Here is a 22,386-nt window from a genome sequence, read left to right on the forward strand (position 1 = left end):
TTCGTCATATTTTTAATCTAGCTTTTGCCTGTTTTATGAGGAGAGAGTCGTAGTAAAATGGAAGGAGTTGGCCGTAGACTGTGGGTATACAATAATATTAATAATTCGACAAAAGCGCAGTCTTACTATGCAAATGGATATGGATTCTCTTCGTTTTTTAAACCTCTCTTCACATTGTAACCTCCTCGTTTACCACTATAATGAACTGGCAACATACAACACTAAGCACTTTAAAAGCATGATATCAGATATGGATGTTTTTTTATTAAATCATGAGGTTTTCAGTCATTTATTCAGTTACATCTCAACTGCCTTCAAAATCACCTAGGACTCAACTCAATATCTTCCATAGCAGAATTCTTCACCAACGAAGCATCTTCCCTAAAATTGGAAAATCCAGCAGATGCATCCCCTTCATCCTCATCATCTTGAATAGGTTCTGCTACCACCCTAGCAGCAACAGCACCATCACTCTTGTTCTTGAACGAGTTTGTAACTTCAGTAACAATATCAACCGTTGAGGGCGTGTTTTGTAGTGTTGGTGAATCGGTGCGTCCTACGCGTGCAGATTGTTGGGATATAACTGTGGGGAGTGAGGTTAGGACGCTAGCTGGACGTTTTGATGCTTGGGAGAGACGGTGGAGGGAGATTTTAGATGTGCGGGATGTGCGTGATGCTTGAGAGGCTCGTCTGTCGGGCTTTGCGGGGACGTTTGTGAAGAATGGGCGTATGTAGCTATATAAATGGGGTGTCAGTCAATTCGGAATGAGAATGAGGGCCAAAAAAAAGTCGCTCCAGATAAGAATTGGTGCGAAGGACTTCAGAAAGCCTGGAAAACATCACTTACGTAGCATCCATCCTATGCAACCACTCGAACAATGGAGCATCACCATGATGTACTGGATCGTTGTCATCATTCTCTTCATCCTGTAATTCAGCATACCCTTCATTACTCTTCTTGCCAGCTTCATGATGTTCAGATCCTCCAACACCTTCATGCTCTCCATGACCAGCACCAATCGTAGCATTCGGTACAGCAGGCTCGATAATCTTCAGCCACTTCAACATATAAGGCGTCAAACCGCCAAGCACCAGAATCGTAACAACAACCACGAAAACCGTTGTTCCAAATATACTGCCTTTTACATCATCAGGGAATACAGGGTGTTCCAAGAATGTAACTCCAAGAGCGAAAGCGACTGCACCACGAAGACCAGAAAACCAGACTAGCACTTGTTGGTTCCAGGGGACTGGTTTGCCATGTTTTGGGAGCAGGTTTGCAGTTGAGAGGATTAGGAATACGTGAGTGCGAGACACGAGGATTGAGATGCATGCGAATATTATGAGGGATGGGTTGTATGTTGCTTGGGATTTGAAGGAGAGGAGGCCGAGACCAAGGTAGAGGAAGATGAAACATTCGGACATGAAGGATAGGAAGCGGAGTGTTATCTAAATATATGTGTGGGCATTAACCGATGAGTTTCAATAATTTCTCGGTTGGCAACAAAACGGCCAATTGGGAAACATTGCATCTCTGTGCCAAATTTAGAGCCGTTATATCCAAATAATTCATTCACCGATTTCATCATCAACTTACACGAACACCGGTAAGTGCCTCCTCTTCCAAGTTGTGATGCGCATAGTGCGCCATCCCAATCCCACAAAAGAAGATAGATATAATACCAGTCAAGGCCATTATCTCAGCCGCCAAATAACTCGAATAAGCAAATACAAACAGCATGACTGTCTCATATACAGCGGGCTCATGATCCATCTTGACATGTTTGGTGATTTTAGCAAACACCCATGCAAGTCCCAATCCAACCAGTGTTGAGCCAAGAAACACACCAGCGGCGTTCAAAATTGATAAACAAAATGGCAAGAAATCCAGTCTCATTGTCGGATCAGCGAATCCGGTAAAAAATCTGTATAGGATTATAGCTACGGCATCGTTCAGTGCTGATTCTCCGAATATGATCATGTAGAGCCGCTTGTCTACGTTCGAGGGGAGGAGAGAGAGCACTGTTACGGGGTCGGTGGAGGAAATGAGGGAGCCAAAGACTAGAGATTCGATGAATGACCAGTTGTTTCCGGTTACTTTGGTGAAAAAGTACATTAGGATGGAGCAGATAAAGGTTGAGTAGAGGGCGCCCACGAACGCGAGGGCTATGATGACGAGAATGTTTTTGAAGAAGGCTACTCGTTGCAGTGTGTATCCTCCCTGTTGCGAAAAAAAGAGTGTTTGCTATATACGTATTTCGACACAGCGATACCTTCTATCATTACCTCAAAAATGATCGGTGGCAATAGAGCCATATAAAAGAATTTAGAAGATAATTGAATAGCCGTGTTTTCAGAATCATATTGGAGCAATGACCAGAATGCTGCAACACATAGTCCTAAGAAAATGAAGCGGATGCGCGTAAGATTCAAAGATCAGATACCCAAGATCAATTTTTGAGATCACATACCGACAAGAATCAGCACCGCACTCTCTCCGAAATAGTGAATGTGCTTCTTCTTCAAAAAACCAACGATGTTCATGGAAAGTGCAATCAGACCGAGCATCAATAAAGCTCTAACAAAGAGAAAGTGCTGGGCCTCTTCGGCCGATATGACCTCTGCTTCTGCAGTATGGTTGGTCATCTCTGCTAAATCTTATATAGATGCGAAATTCAAAGATGCGGCAACAGCTTGAAACTTTTTCAACTTCGGAAGATTGCTGCGCTTACGTTTTTTTGATATGATATTTAGCAACCAGATCGGCATCATATGCAATGTTTCAAATCTTTTGTTCTAGTTGTTTTGATAACTTTTTTTATGCTGGTGGTATGTTAAGAAATAATTAACTGTGTCTCTAGTATGTCAATAACAATTACAATGTGATTTGAGATTTTTTCGTATCCTACACCCGACTCCAGTGACAAAAAATCTCCCTTTAAGAAAAATCCAGTTTTTTTCTAATCATAATTACAGACTCATCTCACCCAACAACTTGGTACAGGCCTTTTTATAGTCCCACACACCACCGTTGATACGTTTGAACTGTAAACCTATTAGCTTCATCCTAGGCACTTTGCAGATCTCAATAGAGAATTGAATCGAGTTTTTAGTCTTTGGTCTTCCGAGTGTGATGATTCCGCTGTTTGATGCCGTAGGGACAGCAAATGATGAAGTAGACAGATTGTCAGAGAGGTATTCGAATGCCTGGCTACTGGCGTTGGTAGTTATTGACTGCCGTTGGTTGTTGGCTCCCATACCGTTCGACCGTCCTAATACAGAGGTTCTAAACGTTCCAGCAGTTGATGGCCGAGAAGATGACGGAGTAACAATATTCGATTTTGATGATTCTCGAGTCAACAATCCAGAATCAATCTCACAAGTGAATGTAAAATGCTCATCAAATCCAAACCGACATTGGTTTTCTTCAAGTACTCGTTTGACTTCGGCGATAATGTCGTGGCAGGGTTTGCTTGATGTCGTAGCTACGTTCAAAAACCAGCCAGATACAGACCGCATGTCTTCCTTTGACGTGGGGACTTTACTTGCTGATGTTCGACGACTGGCGTTATAGCTTGCGACCGGTGATGAGAAGCGTCGTTCGTGGATTGCTGGTTTGGGTAGCGTGCCAGTGGAGTCGTTGCTGGCTTTATCGTTTGTTGAATCTACAGATGACTTTTTGGATGGGTGAGACCCGGCCGGAATAGCCATAATCGTTGTATTGTTGGAGGTCAGCTCAGTGCTATTAGTATTTGTCTTTCTTGCTGATCCTTGACGAGGCATGGTAGTGTAAGCACTTGTTGGTTTAGACGATGTAGCTCTCTCAGAGCTAGAGTTTCTTGCCGAATCTCCATTTGATGGTGTACCGGGAATCTCGAGACGGGGTGTATGACCGGGGGCCACAAATGACGATTTGGCACTTGATCGAGTATCTGCTGATGAGGATGATACATCCATAGTTGATCTAGCACGGGATGCACTTGCAACAGTATCTGCAACTGATAGAGCAGGAGAATCTGTTGTAAGTCCTTGAGACCCAAATCTGATTTGTGTTTGAGGAGGAACCAAAGACGATGATGTCGATTGCTGCGCTTGTTCTTGTTGCGTTTGCTTTTGTTGAGGCTTCTCAACCCCGTCTTCATTGATAGCAGGTAACGTACTAGCACTAGTCGGCTCAATAGGAGTACTAGGACCCGAAGCTGAAGCCCGACTCTTATCAACACTTCTCTTCCTCTCGGCTTTAGCACGTGCTTCTTCTCTCTGTAACATTTCAACGAGCAACCAATAAGTGGCTCGAATGGGGTGTGGTTTACTTTGATCCTCGGTCGGTCCAAAAGCTTTTTGGATTTCTTCAACCTTGTAGCCGAAAGCTGTCAGCCGGTTTACTATATCCTTGGAAAGCTTGCTTGGGTCTGGTATTGTGGACCGTTCGGGAATGTAGTGGTGGGGTGGGCCTTCGTAGCCGTCGTTTACCCAGGGGTGAGCTAGTGTTTCTTGCAGTGTGGCACGTTTCTTCGGGTCGACGGTGATTAGCCTTCCGATTAAATGTCTGGCGCCTGGTTGAGAAAAATGTTTGTGAGATTGGGTGTGTGCAAAAAAGCCAAGCCTTAAGCATGGTAATGTTGCTGTAGTCAACGTACTTGGAGCTAGATAATCTGGACAGCTGTAAGTTCCTGCAGCAATCTTTTTATACAGCTCCTTCATGTTGTCGTCATCAAAGGGCAAATGTCCGCAAAGCAATGCAAATAGGATGATGCCTGATGTTTAAGCATTGAATCAGCACAGGACGCCAAAATTTAGTCAAAAATTGCCGCCTACCCAAACTCCACATGTCCACTTCAGGTCCTTCGTACTTCCTTCCCAGAATCATTTCGGGAGCAGCATAGAATGGCGACCTAGTGAAACAATAGGTGTCAGGAATCTTACGAATGCGGTCTCTCTTTGCAAACCACTGACCCGCAGAAAGTGTCGAGCAGACCATCGGTGGTGAAATTGTTTCCAAACCCAAAATCAATAATCTTGATGACCTTCTTCTCGTCCAGCAGCAAGTTTTCTAGAAATATGCAAAGAGGCAGATTGAGAATCCCCGCTATATGTCACTTAGGGCGATATTTTTTGCCGTTTTGGGACAAACCTGGCTTCAAGTCCCGATGAATCACTGAATTCTGATGACAATACTCGACAGCTGACAAGACCATCCGAAAGAAGTTACGAGCTTCCTTTTCTTTGACTCGTTTATGGGCCACGATATAATCAAACAATTCACCACCAGCGGCGTACTCCATCACAATGTAAATGAAATCAGCCGTTTCTACAACTTCATAGACTTTGACGATATGAGGATGGTGCAATAGTTTCAGGAAGCGGATTTCTCGTTGTAGACGCGCCACTTGTTTTGTTGAATGGATTGTGGATTTTTCAATGAGCTTCACTGCCACCTGCGTAAAAAAAGTGTGCGTGAGAAACAGTTGCGTATTAGATAATGACGCGTATGCTGTTATTAGCAAGAAGTGATACCTTTTCATCTGTAATCATATTGGTGGCTATTTTCACTTTGCCATATGTGCCTTGACCAATTGTTCTATCCAGTTTGTAGTTTCCTACAATGGTGTCTGGGATTGCACCAGACGGCCTCTCGTCAACTTGCTGCATTGTTGTCTTACAGAAGTCAACTAGAGAAATTGAATTTCTGGCAGACTTCTAGCTTTCGTTTTGGCGTTTCCCCTGTGTTTTGGGTAGAAATGAGTACCAAGTGCCCTGTGTGTGATTGTTTTCTACGCAGCAAATATGTGTACAGTCAATCAAAGAGGGGGACCCTCATAAAATCCAGGTTTTCAGGTAATATGCCTGGGACGTCAAGTACGACGAAGGGGCAAGGGAGAGCGCTCACTTTGCTATAAAGCAAAACCATATCCTATAAGTCACTTTTTGTTTTATTTTGAATTGCTTTTTTGATGTCTATGCGACTCAAAGCAAGTTCTGGGCTACTTTAGACCGGCATTATGTAGAAGTTATATGCTTCAGCCATACGGAATGGACAAATGGCAGCGACCGCTTATAATTGTGATAAGATTTGTCGAATGCAAACTGGGAGGGATAGGTTGTTCGCAAACTTAAAGTTCTCCTCCATTAGATACGGAAGAGCGTGAGTATTTTAACTCGTCAATTTTAAGACGAGTAAATGTCGTTTGGTGCGCTTCAGTATGTCTGTTCATCGTTCAAAATTACAAACTGATTTTCTGCAAGTGGGACCATGGACAATTGGACTAAATACGCGCAAACTTCCAGAAGGGAGAAAAACACTGCTTGATCCAGCTATGATGCCAGCTTCACGATTCATCTCAAATCGTCCTACTGGAGCGGGGAATAAGATTCGATCCACGATTCGGAAGCACAGGGCGTGTGTTTCTCAATCAATCTTCGAACAGATGATAACCAACCTATAAGTAAACATTCAGAAGCATCTACAAAAAAGGCAGGAAATGTTTTCGTGGTTTCATTGGGGTCGGCCTGCCTCTGCACCATCATCGACCAGAAGGGCATCATCAGTAGGCTCATCTCCATCAACACCAAAGCTTTTTAAACGAGGCAGAACAGAATCGAGAGCTTCCTCGCTACCAAAATTACCAAGATTTTTGTCTCAATTTGGAACTAGTAGTTCAGGCTCGAAATCATCTACTGTCTCCCGTACGGCGGGCAACTTGTCAACAACACCCACCAGAACTAAATCAACCTTGCAAACAGGCGTCGAAGATTCTGTGCTCACAGTGGCTTCTGGTAAATCATTACCTACGAATGAGACATCTGGTGAAATGACCAAATCAACACAACTCTCAAAACCACCTAAGCTTGAAGTCATATCAGCATTAACGTTGACAGTAAACGCAAGTAGGAGAGGATCGGCTGATGCTACCGTTGTGGACCATAATGTTATTGAGGATTATATATACCAGTCATCGTCACTTACCAGACTCGCAGTCCCTGATGATCAAAGGAGTCTTGACCAGAGGTCCATTGCGTCTATAAATGAATTGACTACTTACGCAGCATTTGGAGTCACGCTGCCTTCTTTATCAAGAAAACGTGCCATTGCTGCAAAGATAGCAGAGGCAGCAGCACATCAACAACCAACATCAGCCACCATACCGATACGGTCTGGCGAATCTATACAGAAAGACGTCTCTATTGCTGAGGCGGCTTCAACAGGCCAACCTTCGTGTGCGAAGAGGCGATGGTCGTTGCCATGTGCAGCGCTGCCCCCCACCGCTGCTCAACTAGGATTACCACTGACAATATCTGTTGAACCAACACTAAAGAAACGTCATTCTATTGGCAGTATTGCAGAAACAACACAAGCTACAGAACAAGCTGCAACATCAACGTCCGAGAACGAAGTCGATAAGAAGTCATCCAATCTACGTGGTATACTCCGTAACGCACCAAAGGGAGCAGTGCCACCCTCCGTCATTCCAGATCCAAGAGTCATTGCTGATTACAGTCGAGGATCGTCGCCTGCTGGCTCTGGCGACGTTGATGAACAGACGCCGAGAAAGAGGACGGATGGAGATGTGTTGGGAGAGTTGCCAGAGTTTGAGAGATTGTTGAAACAGAAAATGACGCCTGCTGTGTTCATGGTAAGGTTTTTGAAAGCAATTGCCTCTTTGTTTTTTTGATCACTTACTTATGCTTATTTTGATTATAGAGCAATGAATTCATTATTCGAAAACACGACATTGGAAAAGAAATGTACTTTCTCTCGCGGGGCAAAGTTGAGGTCTTGTCTAGTGATGGAAAGACTCAATACAGCGTCATCAATATGGGATCTTTTTTTGGTGAGGGTTCCGCTAGAATCGCCACAGTATTCAGACGATTTGTGTTTAACCCCTGCTCCAATAGGTGAACTGGGAGTACTCTTCGATATACCACGTACCGCATCCATCCGAGCTCTAGAAACTTGCTATTGTATGGTGCTGACGCGTAAACACTTGGAAGATTCATTACAAGGATACCCAGCCATATCGCAAAGATTCAGAGCCGTTGTCGAACAACGCATGCAAGAGGTTAATGCCAAGAGGGCAATGTCAAGGAGAGTCAAGATCGCTTTGCCAGAGCCGACAGTGGCTACAGTTGATGGTGAGTGACGCGTGTTGAGAACAGTGGCCGTGGTGTTTGGTATACTTACACGTTCAACAATCGCTATTTTAGAGGAGCCAGAGGACTGAAAACGCCCCATGTTTAAGCATATGTACATATTGATACTTTAATGGGGGAATTTTCAAAAACATATGTTCTGTGATTCTAAAAAATTAGGTTTTGCTTTTGTTTCCCTGCTCTCTGAATCAAAGTTGTTTTTTCTTCGCGCTCACAACAAACAATACAGACCGAAAATTATCTCTGAGAAATTGAAATCGTATACACTTTCGAGTTGCTACACATCGCTGGATATACTTGATATGAACTCCTTCATGAACAACAAAGGGAGCAAGCCTCACTTCAATAGCCCACTGGGAGCAGATTGTATCATTAGAGTTGTCGAAGCTGAAAGCCCAGGCTCGTCTCCAATTGTCCCAGAAGAGAATCTCTGGTTCTATGGTACGTACTGAGAACGCCTGTCTTTCGGTAGTTTATTTTGTCAAGCATCAGCCATTAAGTCTCAGCGACTGAATAGGTCACGAACAGATTTTGAGGCAGTCCAAGGCTCTATCACTTGTATATGATGCTGTCAACAATGGTTATGCTGAAGGATACATATACACAGACTCCGCAGGTAAGTTCCATAGGCAAGAAATTCAAAATTAAGCGAAAATGCCCAAAAACGTGACAGCGTGCCCCAAAGCAACATCAGACTCCTTCATGTTACTGTATACCCATCTAATCGACTATTAACATGATCTGGTTACGATAATAGGATGCATCATCTCATTCGATATCGCTGGCGTCGAAAAACACTTGGAACCAAAAGAAACCTCAGTTACAAGCCTACATTTACTCATCAGCATCTCCGTCCCCGTACTCGACGTCTTTCCAATCATAATATACGACGTGTACAATGGTACCGGAAAGCAACACACACATACTCTTGTATCATTATCTTGGAAAGGAATTTCGGCTGCTTCTCGTATCGTTGACATGATGGACTTCTCGGCCTCCTCAGATCTTAAGACTCGTGAAATATGTACTGAAGCTGCTGCTATGCTATTGAAGACGTCTGGAGGTTGGAAGGCTAGAAATGGAGAACAGTGTCCTCATCCACCACCACAGGCCTTTTGTCGAACAACCATACGTGAATTATTCACTACACAGCCACACACAACTTAAAGGGGAATTATAAGTGATTTTGGGAGGGAGTAGGAATAGTTGTAGTAGCAGTAATAGTAGTTTTGGTGTGGTGGTAAAAATGTAGACCTTAAGCACAGTAGAAGGAGAGTGGTAAGCTTAAGCAATAAACTTGAGTATAGAGTTCAGATCCGTTTGAACATGTAAAATTGGTGTTGCTGCTGTAGCGAAATGTAACTAAATAGAGAACTTTTGCGAGAAATTCAGGATTGCGTCCATATTTGACACTTTCGAACAGCCTCGGCTTTTGTGGGTACGGATAGGAAGGTAACGTCGAAATGGTATTCCATTTGCCTTACCAGCCGCCAACGTCTCGTCACGCGAGAAGCGCTTCGATATACGAGCAAGGGTTACGCGGAAATTCGCCCTTAAAATTTCTCAATTTCCCAATCACATGTCGAACACACTTGCCAGCCTAGTCTACTGAGTGTACAAGGATGACTATAGAGTCCAACGAGGCTCCAGGGCCTTTGACACGTATGATATCAAACATACGTTCTTCCTTAGTAAGGGAGGAACACGACCGACCAAATCCTACTAAACAACCCACAAACCACGCATTTGATGAGACACCAATAAAGCCAGCGAAGCCGATTCAGGACGACGAAAGACCTATAAAGCCTGTATTATCAAGAAAGGCTACAAATATTGACATAATGGAACAACCCGTTGGAAAACGCACGAAGGTTGTCATTGCAAAACAAGCCAGTAAACAGCCAGTCGTGGATGAAGACAAGGACGATGATAGCGATGATGAAGAAAGTGACGACGAAGTGGAAGACAACGATTTACCACGCGGTCGTCAAACGTCAACAAAATTCTCACCTCAAATCAAACACACTCCAACCACGTCGACATCACCCTCACCATCCAAGTCACCATTGAAACCTATTTTGAAAGATACTGGTATCAAATCACCGAAAACATCACCCAAATCAGTGACTGCTGTCAAGAAGCGAGCGGACTCACCCACACCGAGTCCATTACCAAAGGCACATTCAACAGTAGCTGAAATGGCTGCCGAAGCTACTTCATTGCCAGTAATACCTGATGAACCAATTCCAGCTGCTGCACCAGCTCAAACATCTCAAAGTCCAGCTCCAAAACCTGTAAGGAGGAAACCTCCACCAAGACAGTCGAAGCCACCTGAGAAATCTGATGCTGTTGTTGAAGATACTCTTGTTTCGGAAAGCACACCTACTGTAACACCATCTCCCATACCAGCCGCAGTGTCACCATCCATGAATCACGGTACTGTCACGAAAGTCGATGTTGCGTGTGGGCTAGATGCACCAGACTGGAGGTGGATGGCTTTAGAAGCCCTTGAAGTCGGTGCTCTGGATTATCAGGATGCAGAGGTATGAATCAAATTTCATTCGACTTGGCAGAATGATAATCTTGGCTCACACATTTATTTCTCAATAGCGAACCGGCAATAAATCATATAGGCCATTATCATCATCCATAGAGCTTCCTCAGGACTCTTACTACACCGATCTCCTGGCATCAGCTATATCACGACCCAATTCAGGAAATCCTGGAGACCTGGAACGATCAAGACAGTATGGCAGTAAAGAAGCATTGGAAGATGTGTCTAAACTGTTGCAGAGGCCAAGACCTTGGCCACCAGGTTATGCTTCTGGTGGTTTGATGAAGATTATAGTAAAACGTGGTGGTGTTGCTGGTGATCGTAAGCCAGTCGATGAGCGTAAGTTTTCGAGTTGTCCACTTGACCGCTCTTGGAATGGCATTGACACTCTTCGTTTGGCAGTTGCAGTACAACCTCAGATACAGCATCAGCCTCAACATTCAAATCATCAACCACGAAAATCAGAGGTAGAGCAAAAAGCGAAATTCGACAGAGGAAACAAACCACCACCACTTAGCATACCAACCCGAGGAGGCAAGAAAATGTCGAAACCATTATCACCACCGCCGCACTTCACGTCTTTACCACCTATAAACAAGGGCAAGGTAGCCAAACGACCAGTCAGAATGTCGACGTATAACAATACCAATTCAACTCCAGTCTACAATCAAGCTGCAACGTCAATTCCGAGGCCAAGCATGGCACCTGGATCATATGCATCTCCCACTCGTATACCAGTAGCTCAAACATCTATGAACTCATACTCTCAGCAGCAGCAGCAACACGGACAATCAAACGTATATGGAACATACCGCGTTGCTGCTCCAGTATCCGACTACTTGTCATCTCATGTTCATCATCAGGAACTGGCAAGTCATCATCAACAACCTACATGGTTGCCACGAGTCGCGATGATGGAACACCCACAGCACGATCCATATTATGGAACTCTTGGATCCAATATGGGATACTATCAGCAAACGAATCAGCAACAAGCAGGGTATGGACCAACACACAATGCAGCCGCTATGGGTCCCTGGGGAATGTATACCAATGTGCCACCAGCAGCTCTAGTACCCGTTGAAGAAGTGACCAAGAAGAAGGGGAAATATGTTCCGGCTCTTCCTCGTTCTCGAACACCACTCAAGACTGCTGCTTTCAGGAAGAGGTAGAAAAGAGGATAAAAGCAAGACGGTTTCTGATGTCAGTGTATAATTTTGCCAAATATGAGATATATACATATGTTAGACATTTTACCAAGGCTCATGTCAACGATACAAGAAGCAGCCGAGATTCTATTCCATTCCAAGACAAGCTAACAAGCGTATGCGTGTGTTGCTTTCCGACATCATTGTACATGTCGTATTGTATGATTGGGAAGACATGCTGAGATGCTGATGAGTAGATGGAACCTTGTCACTGAGCTTTCTTTGGTTCCAAGTGATTTTCGACGACAGCGATGTCGAATGAGAAGGTGCATCCTATCAAATGCCGTCTGAGTAAGGCGATAGATGGATATCAGGCGATGAGATTCTGATATTACTCGGGGCACGCTGTCACAGTTGGAGGAACTCAACCAGTTGATCATAGTGCACTCACTTTCCAAGAGCCAGGTGTGATGAGAAGTAAAAAGTTCACTTTCAGATTTGGGCTATTTGAATAGTAACCGCTCGTAGAAGTTACTATTGGTGGGTCTTTGATTGTGGTGCTGTTGATCCGAAAGTCATCATTGCTGCTAAAGAATGGTGCGTTGGTTGCTTCTGGCTAAATGTTAGTAGAAACGATATTTGTATCGATATTGATAGAGCCTCACTGTGAGTTGGAGAATTTACGTGAATGTCAGTGCATCCTGTATCGGTGGTTTGAGCATTCTTAAACGACGCAAGATCGATCGTCTCCCCGACAAGTGTGTGTAATGGTGACCACGTAATAAGATATGGGGAAATCTGCTCAGATACCGGACGTGGTAAAGAAACTTTGAAGTTCTGTTGACGAAAGTCTGTCCTGCAACGTTTTTCGCAATTAGGTTGGCACGTTCATCTTGAATCGAAATTAAGACGAACTCTTAATTCTTTATATTCATTATATTCTTTGCATATATTTACACTTAGACTTCCTCTATTCGAATCACTGGCGAATGACAATGGAGGTATGTTCGCGTCACAGATTTTTGAAATTGTCAAAACCTCGATCAAGTCGAATCTGCAACAAGCGCACATAGTAGTTGAGACATGTCCCGTGCCACATCATTTGCAGCACAATTTGGAATCATTGCTCTTGTATATTTAGCTACTCTATTTCACACTCAACTTGTACCAAGTCTCTCATTGCCAGCTTGGATTGATCAAATCGCTCCAGTGGCAAGTCTAGACTTGGAACGTCCCTGTGATATGATATTCTGAATGTATTCTAATCAAATCTTTCTATCCGTTCTAGTTGCCATGGTGGTGCCTAGTTACATTTGGATCGTATTCACTGGGAAGCATTGGATTTGCACTAGTCTCGTTCCCAGATGCTCCCAAGTCAGCCTTTGATTCATTGATGACTGTAGGAACAAATTTGGATGCGAAGTGGTTATATCACTCAAGGCTTTCAGTGCTGATCTTGACATTTCTGTGTAGGAGATTGATATGGCAAGAGCCGAGTTGAGCAAGAAGGGTGTTGACGTGAGCTGATCAGGTGGAAGAACGGTTCAAGAAGATGATTGCTCGTGAACGAACAGGAATGAAACGGCACTTATACTTACTACTGTATGCTCAATCCTTTGCAACAACATCTTTCGAACTCGCAGATCAATTTGAATGCAAGTGTACATAGTATATATAAAGCCAGTAATATTTTGCGTAATATTATGTATTGACACGTTCGACATCGCTTCTGCTCTTCAACTTTTGTGAGTCACGAAACTTGCTTCAAAATCTTGCAAATCGCATACAATCGCAAACTTTCAATTGACGCACGTGCAAAGGAAGTTTGTCATATATAATGGCAGCACCATTGACGTCGATATCAGCATTTCATTTGAATTTAACAGCACCCTCTCCAGAGTTATTTAAAGAAACTTGGGACTTCTATGCCTCAATTGGATTTAGATTGGCAAATACAGCCAGTCCATCTCAAGTCTGGCTGCAATTGTATGGAGATCCTCACTCGGATTTAAATGGAATCGCCATCAAACTCTCTCTGGTGGAAAACTCGTCTGACGCGTTCAACATTAAATCACGTCAAGGCAAACTAGCCGTTGATTTGGCTTCAACTGCAGCTGATCTTGTCGATTCTGCTATATTGACTCTGGTCGCAAGGAGTCTAAAAGTACTGCCGTCCTGCGTTGGGTTGTTTTGGAACTAATGTCAAATCACGCTGATTATCTCAAATCTCACGCTAGGATGTTGTGACAAGTCTTGTCAAACTACAACGACCACACGCAATGATATCTGGTCCACCTAAAGAACCAAGCTATGTCTCTTCGCCCTCATCGCCTACTGCCCATGCGGCACGAGCACACGCAGATGGGTGTGTCTTGACCTTTGACCCTCTACTCAACCTCATTGCCTTTACAACTGCTGCACCACCCGTTGCACCTTCTTCATATCATGGTATATCTCTCAAAGCAGCACCATCATCGCGTACAGAACCAGTAGTTATGACTGGTGCCAACGGGATTCCATCACCGGCAAACGGCCTGTCGGTCGGCTTGACACCTAAAAAGATTGGTATATTGACATCTGGAGGTGATTCATCTGGTATGAATGCTGCCGTTAGATCAATTACAAGGATTGCTCTCCAGAAAGGATGTGTACCATATGCGATCTTTGAAGGCTATCAAGGTATGTCAACGCCAGCGAGATCCAGATCGTTTTGTTTCCCGCAGTTTCGCAATACAAAAGTCTCTTGATTTCGTTCCTCCCGAAATTAGGATTGGTGGATGGAGGTGACAAGATTAAAGAGCTTACTTGGAATGCTGTTCGTGGACTTATGCCTATGGTAGATGGCTCAGTCTTGCATGCAAAAAATCCACAATGCTCAAATATGCTGAAACAATTCTTAGGGAGGTACAGTTATCGGTACAGCCAGATGTGCAGCGTTTCGGACTCGTGAAGGACGCCTCAAAGCGGCCTTGAATATGATTCTGAATGGAATCGATGCTCTGATTGTCATTGGTGGTGATGGTTCACTGACGGGTGCTGATATGCTGCGTGCTGAATGGGGTAGTCTAGTGAATGAAGTGATATCGAAAGGTAGATGACTATGTTTCTGTAGGCATTGCCAAATTCCAGAAGCATTATGTCTCAATCCACCTACTTTCGTTGTATCTCAAGGATTGGCGACAGAGTCTCAATGTAGTTCACTGCGTGAGCATCTCACCATTGTTGGTTTGGTGGGATCTATTGACAATGATATGTGCTCCACCGGTATGCATTATAATGCTACATTTGTCGAGCAGCTTGAAAGATTGCGGTGATAATTTTCTTCTCCATTCCGTCACCAGATATCACCATTGGAGCCGTCACATCCTTACATCGAATCTGTGAAGCTGTAGACTCTCTTTCGTCAACAGCTCTTTCTCATCAACGCGCGTTCGTGGTGGAAGTCATGGGAAGGCATTGTGGATGGTGAGATGTCTTGCAAGCCGTTGAATGCAATCGGATACGTATCCTCTTTTTTTCGCTCACAAAATATGTTAGGTTGGCATTAATGGCTGCAATAGCAGTACGTCTCATTTCAATGGCTTCATGCCTCGTATCTTTCAGAGTTTGATTCCTTCCTGACCTTCGATTTAGGTTGGTGCCGATTGGGTGTTCTTACCTGAGAGACCTCCTCCGTTGGATCCAGCTTATGGAGACGATTGGGAGACAGAGTTTTGTGAAGCTCTTCGCATAGTAAGATTGGCTTTACAGAAAACAAATGTGCCGAAATGAGCTCAACGGCCTCGCACTCCATTGTAGCAACGAGAATTAGGAAATCGTAAAACACTAGTGATTATATGTGAAGGTGCCATTGATCGACAACTGAAACCCATCAAGCCTGAATACATCAAAAAGGTCATTGATGAACGTCTTGGACTGGATACTCGTGTCACGACGTTGGGACATGTTCAACGTGGTGGTACCCCTTGTGCATATGACCGATATCTCGTATGTATTATATTGGACAGACAATTTGAAGTCTCACATGCTAAAACAACTAAAACAAAACATGAATACTCTACAGGCTACAGCTCAAGGTGTTGAGGCTGTAGAAGCTGTCTTACGATCAACTCCCACCACTCCTTCTCCGATGATTGGAATGAGTCAAAACAAGATTACATCAGTTTCACTGATGGATGCCGTCAAGCTGGTGAGTTAGTGAAGTTTCCCTCTGTGGGCTTAATGATTACTGAGACTTGGCACCAACGGTATTTTTGCATAGACTCATGAAGTCAGTGAAGCTATTGCTCGCAAGGACTTTTCACATGCTATGGAGTTGCGAGATCCGGATTTCACTGCTGCGTATGATGCATATATCGAAGCAACCCTGTTGGCTTCTGGACCTGGTGCACGAAAAACTGATCTGGTAACCTATTCGTTGATAGTCCCTTTGTGTCTTTTTCCCTTTTGCTCCTAGATTCAGCTTTTCTGACACTGGTTTTTTGCGTATACAGCCACTAAGAATCGGTATTGTACATGTCGGAGCTCCAGCAGGAGGCATGAATCCTGCCACCAGAACTGCAGTGCGTCTATGCTTGAATCGTGGTCATACTCCATTAGGCATTCGAGACGGTTTTGTTGGACTCGCTCGTGGAGACGTCCAAGCTCTATCCTGGAAGGAAGTCTCCAGCTGGGCTGTAGCTGGTGGTTCCGAGTTGGGTACAAATCGTGCTCATCCGAAACCATCAGTCAATGCGTCGCTTCAAATCCGTCCACGGGGAGTAGAAGAATGGGTTGAATTGGGTGTCGTCGCCTATCAGTTACAAAAGCATAATATCCAGGCTTTGATGATTGTTGGTGGATTTGAAGCCTTTACTTCTTTATTGACTATGGTGGCATCACGTAAAGAATACCCATCGTTATGTATCCCTATGATTCATTTACCTGCCACTGTATCTAATAATGTCCCTGGAACGGATTTCTCTATCGGATGTGATACCGCTCTGAATGCTATTGTTGAAGCCTGTGACCGTATCAAGGTGTCGGCTAGTGCTAGTCGACGACGAGTGTTTGTAGTTGAGGTTCAAGGTGGCGAGTGTGGGTAAGTGCCACGTGTTGTTGAGGAGGATTAGTGTGACTTTAAGTATCTGCTGCTGCTTTGCATTGCAAAAAAACTGTCTTAATCCTCATGTCGTGCTAACGAATTCTCGCTTACTCTTTGATAGGTACTTGGCTGTTATGGGAGGTCTAACTACTGGGGCTATGAACGTTTATACTCCAGAAGAAGGCATATCTCTGAGCATGTTGAGCACAGATGTTGCTCACTTGTGTCGACGATACCGTGAAGAAGAGGTTGCCCAAACAGCCTCAGAAGGACGTGTAGTACTTGTCTCAGAGTACGCTGCCGCCGATGCATTCAACACTACGGTGATATCCAATATATTCAAACATGAAGGAGCAGGTCTTTTTGATTCCCGAACTACTGTACTGGGTCATCTACAACAAGGAGGTATACCATCGCCACTAGATAGAACACGAGCTACTCGGCTGGCTGTGAATTGTGTTGATTGGATTCAGGAACGAGCTGCATTAGCAGTAATGACTACCCGAATTGGATACCCTAGTGTGTATGCCAATGATTCTGCTGATGCTGTTGTTATTGGTATTCGTGGTGCCCAGACCGTGTATACGCCTATCATGGACTTGTTGTCTGAAGTGGATATAAAGAGAAGGAGAGGGAATCTGACTGAATGGTGGGCACACTATCGAGACATTATAAAAGTCTTGTCGAAATACACCTTCAAGGAAAAGGAAGGTGTTATTGGAGATGCAGGTGAACAGTTGAGGAAGTTGGGTTGAAAAGAGGTTCTGGCTTGGGACTTGCTTCATAGAGTTTGTTCGTAATAAGAAATAAGAAATGTATATCCATATACCGTTAGAAGTTGCTATTCTGTTGCTATTCTGGAGCGCTGAGGATTTCTGGACTGAACATGACTCTAGCACCTCAAAATTGGATTTCCAGTTTTGGCAACTTGAAAATTTTAGGAAGGAATGATGTGAGGTTTAGATATCTAGGGTTACGGGAGAACTTTGAGGTATGTAAGACGACACTTGAAAAAGCACTTAGTGAAGTCGCTCAACTGCTGTTATTACCTAGTCCTGGACGATGAATGCACTGATCTCAATGCTGAGCAATGGACGGAAGTGGTCCCTCGTGCTGGCCCTACATATATTAAGGACGTCGCATGTAGACTTTTGGTTTACTCGTCCAGTCATGATGGCATTTACATTCCCTCTACTTGAAGCATAAAATCTTTCAGGAGATGTCATTGCGTCGTCTGGGTTCGCTAAATGGATTGAAGAACCTCAAAGTCGATACCTATTGGACGGCCGACCTTTAACTTTCGCTTCCTGGTGGATTGGAACTCTTTCAGTGAATGCTCGCTCAATTACAAGTATTGCCCGACCAATATAACCTGGTTTTTGGGGTTTCCATAAATGTCGCTTAACTGTGACATATGAGTCTCATTCCAATATTCTCTTAAGTTGGTCAAATCAGTCATATCGTGCGCACGCCAAGCTGGAATCTGAAAAATGCGAATGTCAAGTATGGGGACATGATTGCTGAAAAAGTGTTTGAAGCAATCAGAGCTCGATGGTGTGGAGAATTTGAGGTTGGGTTCGGCTGAAGCAAATTTCGCTGGGAGTACTTATATGGTCAAAACGCGTACCACTTTGACTTCTTTTGATGCCATGTCCGGCGGTCCGGGAATATCTGATAGTGACGAGGAGGAGGACAAGTATTATGAAGGAATTGATGGTGTCTGGGATGGTGATATGAGGCTGCTCGTTTGAAAAGGTTTGCTATGAATTGTCAGGCGTTTTAACATGACAATTTTGGTTATCTAGTTTTACCAGAGTATGAAATTGTGATTCTGGTTGTTTCGATTCTAGTGATGGAGTCGGTGATGATCTGTGTGTGTTGTTATTTGACACGGAGCAGAAGTATTTGCCCATAAGCTATATCCAATTAGACGGCGTCGAAACTCTTGTAGCCTTGTATTTGCTATTGCCATCCGCGGCATTGAAGGAAATAGTGATGGTGATGGCAGTGAGGAGGACGAGGCTCATAGTGAGTTTGATGGTGTTATGAGGCTGATTACTTTAAAACCAGTGTTGTTGGTACGGATGGTCAGACTCTTTTGGCACCTTAAAATATATAATACTTTAGCTACAAGATCAAATTGTGAATGCATCAAAGTTACAACTGGTTGGTTGATTCTCTTTTTGCGATTAGTTGGTTGTTTGGTGATCAAGTGGCTATGTGCTTTGTTCAAGCCAAACCCTGTTTTCAGAAGTCAGCAACCCTCATTGAGATATAGACAGTCCAAGTTAAGATGTCAAAGAAACCCGCTTCAAACTCCAACAATCTATTGGGCGTTCCTGCAGCTGGAACAAATGCTCCAAGGAAGAGCTTCGATTCAACATCCAACAGCTCACTCGCTGTACCTCCCGCATATCATGACGTGATAGGACGAAAGTCATTCGACTCTGTACAAAAGCATCTGCCTGCAGATTACAGAAATGGTGGAGAAATCGTTGTTGATAATGTCGTTTCTTCAGGTAAAGCAAACTCAAATTGCGTTTGCGGTGAATGGTGTAAAGTGTGCAAGATGGAGGTGGAGATGCTAACGTTGTCGTCAAGTGCTGGCTGATATCTGTATATGAATCAGCTAGACTCTCTGCATTTGCCCTTGGTTACGGGTTGGTTGGCTCTGTGCTAAACAACTTTCACATTTAGTGACCTGTGAAGCACATTTGTCGTTGCTCAATCGCTTCCGTGACCTCGTACACCCAGATCCCAACATTGATCTCGGCTTCCTATGTCGATCTGAGAGGAGATATATTATGTGGCTCGTGCTACTAAAGACTTACAAGCCAGATCCTGGTAACATGCCGATTCCACCTATAGGTAATTCATGCAGTGTTGTAGTTTGTCTATGCTTGCACTCATTTCTCATTACTATCATTTGTCCCAGATGTTGCTCTGTTTTGGCACGCACACATGCTAAACCCTGTTCGATACTATGAGGACTGCTACCACCTGTTCGGAATAACACAGAATGAATACACTATGCCCCTACTCGAAATGTATACAATGGACCAAGACTATACACCAACCAAAGAATCGGAAGACTTTTGGTCGAAAAGTGGTATGCCATACGCTATAAGACTGGACGACACATCTCCATTCGCCGTAAACTGTGCATTCTGTAGTCACTCCATCACAGTAAACCCCATGCAATACGTCACGTTTTATCGTGATGGCGGTAGCTTACAATGTCCCAGTTGCCAAACACCACAGTCGTTGGAAGTTGTATCTGCCGAACAGTTCCTGCAAGAGCTTGCAATGACTGCATCGGATCCGTTAAGTGTACCGATGCGAGGATCGATATTGGATGAACGTGATGGAACGATTAGTGTGGCTAAAGGTGCTAAAGATATGGAAGTCTTGTTGAAGGATTCATCTGTGCAAAAGCAAGTTGGGCATTTGCTACAGTTGCGACAGCCTGATCATGCACATGAAGTCGGATGGTATGTACACTTGTCTACAAATTCTCTTGAAGCGGCCTTCAAGCTTTCTACAACATTTTTTCTGATAATATAGGCCAGCTATCATGACCATATTCAAAAGCTTGACCGACACTTTAAGGTCTCATCGAAAGCTGCGAAATCTTCGCAAGTCAACGCTACCTATGGTGATAATGGCTCACCGTAACATTCCCGTAAGTCTGAATCGACATCAATCTCAAACACCATCTTTACACACTCGACCCTTTCTTTAGACTCCACTGACAATCGACTTAGTCGCAGCCGTCCAACGCCAACGCTCATTCAGTAACAAGGTGGCAGATGATGTCGCCTGGCGTAATGAAGAAATGATGTATCGAGCATGCTCTCGATACCAGAAATTCTTACTATTGATGGCCAAAGAACCGACCAAGTTCTTTGTACCAACGTTAGATATTGATTTAGGGTGGCATACACATCAGCTACATCCTAAAAAGTATCAAAATTATGGATTGCGGTATTGCCGCAGAATAATCAATCACGATGATGCTGTTGAGGAGACCAAGTTGGATAATTCGTTTTTGGATACTGGATTGCTTTGGGCCAAATATTTCAATGAACCTTATGCTACTCAGGCAGCACGTCCTATCAAACCTGGTCAGGTTGCTGCTGGGTGAGTTGCCCAATATGGCTTCGCTTTCTCCAATTTTTTCTTCTTCCAGTTTGTTCCATGTGTGATCACTATGTACTGCACAGAAACATATTACTGGAATCTGACACATTGCTACACTAGATTCGTGTTCCCACCATACGGCATATTCAAAATGATGCAAAATTCCAAAATCAATAAGGCATTGGGAAACGAAAAGGGAGGATGCAAGACACACAATCCGTCTCTACGAGCAGTAGTTGCAAACCCAGCAATGGTTGGTCAACAGGGACAACCAATGACTGTAGTTACGACAACCACTTCTCAACAAACCCGCAATGGATATGGAATGGTCGCTTGTATGGGATCAGTTTACATGTACCCTTATGCATTGATGGGCCCGCTTTACTGGGGCTATGCACCATGGGCATTTGCCCCGTACTGGGGATACCCTATAGGATTCGGATGCGGTGCGTTCTATGGAGGTTATGGAGGAGCATATGGTGGATGGTGAGTCCAAGCCTATACTTTTCGGCTTGGTCTGTCGTTAACTGTTTTGTCGCATTTAGTGGCGCTGGAGGCTATGGAGGATGTGGTGGTGCAGGATGTGGCGGTGGTGGAATGGCCGGAGGTAACATTGTCTCAGTGATATCTCGTTCCGTGTCACTTCTTTTTCCTAGAATCTGTGCTCAATGAATTCTATCTTTCGACCCTTTAGGATGTGGTGGAGCAGGTGGATCTAATTGTGGAGGTGGTGGAGGAGGTAAGCAATCTTATCATCTTGTTCGCGCCACCTTTTGGGAATTTTTGGTTTGACAATTTGAGCTTTCTAATAGGATGTGGAGGCGGTGGTGGATGCGGAGGCGGAGGTAAATGGTCTCACATTTTCTAACATTGAATTCCGTTACTTTGACTACTCGTGGTTTTCTAACATTTTTTTTGCATAGGTTGTGGTGGTGGAAATTAGCACCACAGGAGTCGTTCTATGTGTTTTTCATGGACAGAGCTTCTACATTTGTTATGTCTTCCTGTCATCATTATATGTCATTGTTAGATTTGTCTGAAAATATATCGCTCCAGTTTAGACGTTTTTGTCAATAGATTGGCAGTCAAAATTCTCAATAGATCTCATTTATTCTCAAATAGATAAAATTTGACGATTTCAAACGTTCCAACAACGCAACATGCGTCGGACAGACACCACAAAGACCACTCAAAAAACACGACTCTGCAATTCGGCTTTTGTGTTCTGCGCAGCACCCTCTTGATGGATTGATGAATCAGCTTGTAAGGCACATCCTCTTTTTCTTGATCTCAGTCGCGTACACGTTTAC

The 22,386-nt window shown here is 43.9% G+C and overlaps 7 protein-coding genes across 7 annotated transcripts; 5 read left to right on the top strand and 2 right to left on the bottom strand.

Moving 5' to 3' along the window:
- Positions 1-320: 320 nt before the first annotated feature.
- Positions 321-2,646, bottom strand: SmJEL517_g04824 (uncharacterized protein; the record flags this gene model as incomplete). Its single annotated transcript, XM_031170752.1, has 5 exons — positions 321-735; positions 848-1,449; positions 1,598-2,221; positions 2,287-2,399; positions 2,472-2,646. 5 exons carry the CDS (start codon positions 2,644-2,646, stop codon positions 321-323), a joined length of 1,929 nt encoding a protein of 642 aa, XP_031023295.1.
- Positions 2,647-2,970: 324 nt separating this feature from the next.
- SmJEL517_g04825 (uncharacterized protein) lies at positions 2,971-5,652 on the bottom strand (the record flags this gene model as incomplete). The annotated part of the gene is made up of 6 exons (XM_031170753.1): positions 2,971-4,556; positions 4,641-4,757; positions 4,819-4,895; positions 4,957-5,053; positions 5,135-5,438; positions 5,518-5,652. The coding sequence occupies 6 exons, from the start codon at positions 5,650-5,652 to the stop codon at positions 2,971-2,973; spliced, it is 2,316 nt and encodes a 771-aa protein (XP_031023294.1).
- An 830-nt stretch (positions 5,653-6,482) lies between these two features.
- On the top strand, positions 6,483-9,318 carry SmJEL517_g04826 (uncharacterized protein; the record flags this gene model as incomplete). The annotated part of the gene is made up of 6 exons (XM_031170754.1): positions 6,483-7,634; positions 7,703-7,832; positions 7,897-8,133; positions 8,479-8,592; positions 8,669-8,767; positions 8,909-9,318. 6 exons carry the CDS (start codon positions 6,483-6,485, stop codon positions 9,316-9,318), a joined length of 2,142 nt encoding a protein of 713 aa, XP_031023297.1.
- Positions 9,319-9,773: 455 nt separating this feature from the next.
- SmJEL517_g04827 (uncharacterized protein) lies at positions 9,774-11,877 on the top strand (the record flags this gene model as incomplete). Its single annotated transcript, XM_031170755.1, has 3 exons — positions 9,774-10,694; positions 10,762-11,044; positions 11,108-11,877. The coding sequence occupies 3 exons, from the start codon at positions 9,774-9,776 to the stop codon at positions 11,875-11,877; spliced, it is 1,974 nt and encodes a 657-aa protein (XP_031023296.1).
- Positions 11,878-12,936: 1,059 nt separating this feature from the next.
- SmJEL517_g04828 (uncharacterized protein) lies at positions 12,937-13,380 on the top strand (the record flags this gene model as incomplete). The annotated part of the gene is made up of 3 exons (XM_031170756.1): positions 12,937-13,062; positions 13,142-13,252; positions 13,327-13,380. 3 exons carry the CDS (start codon positions 12,937-12,939, stop codon positions 13,378-13,380), a joined length of 291 nt encoding a protein of 96 aa, XP_031023303.1.
- Positions 13,381-13,690: 310 nt separating this feature from the next.
- On the top strand, positions 13,691-17,691 carry SmJEL517_g04829 (6-phosphofructokinase; the record flags this gene model as incomplete). Its single annotated transcript, XM_031170757.1, has 13 exons — positions 13,691-14,017; positions 14,091-14,532; positions 14,622-14,689; positions 14,754-14,943; positions 15,025-15,117; positions 15,195-15,318; positions 15,391-15,415; positions 15,487-15,585; positions 15,652-15,840; positions 15,917-16,042; positions 16,115-16,258; positions 16,347-16,933; positions 17,058-17,691. The coding sequence occupies 13 exons, from the start codon at positions 13,691-13,693 to the stop codon at positions 17,689-17,691; spliced, it is 3,048 nt and encodes a 1,015-aa protein (XP_031023302.1).
- A 1,538-nt stretch (positions 17,692-19,229) lies between these two features.
- Positions 19,230-22,019, top strand: SmJEL517_g04830 (uncharacterized protein; the record flags this gene model as incomplete). The annotated part of the gene is made up of 10 exons (XM_031170758.1): positions 19,230-19,455; positions 19,634-19,804; positions 19,872-20,427; positions 20,501-20,618; positions 20,679-21,076; positions 21,197-21,562; positions 21,622-21,683; positions 21,771-21,815; positions 21,889-21,921; positions 22,000-22,019. The coding sequence occupies 10 exons, from the start codon at positions 19,230-19,232 to the stop codon at positions 22,017-22,019; spliced, it is 1,995 nt and encodes a 664-aa protein (XP_031023284.1).
- Positions 22,020-22,386: the final 367 nt, after the last annotated feature.

The sequence above is a fragment of the Synchytrium microbalum genome, assembly GCF_006535985.1.
Source record: "Synchytrium microbalum strain JEL517 chromosome Unknown SmJEL517_scf0036, whole genome shotgun sequence".
Lineage (NCBI taxonomy): Eukaryota > Fungi > Chytridiomycota > Chytridiomycetes > Synchytriales > Synchytriaceae > Synchytrium > Synchytrium microbalum.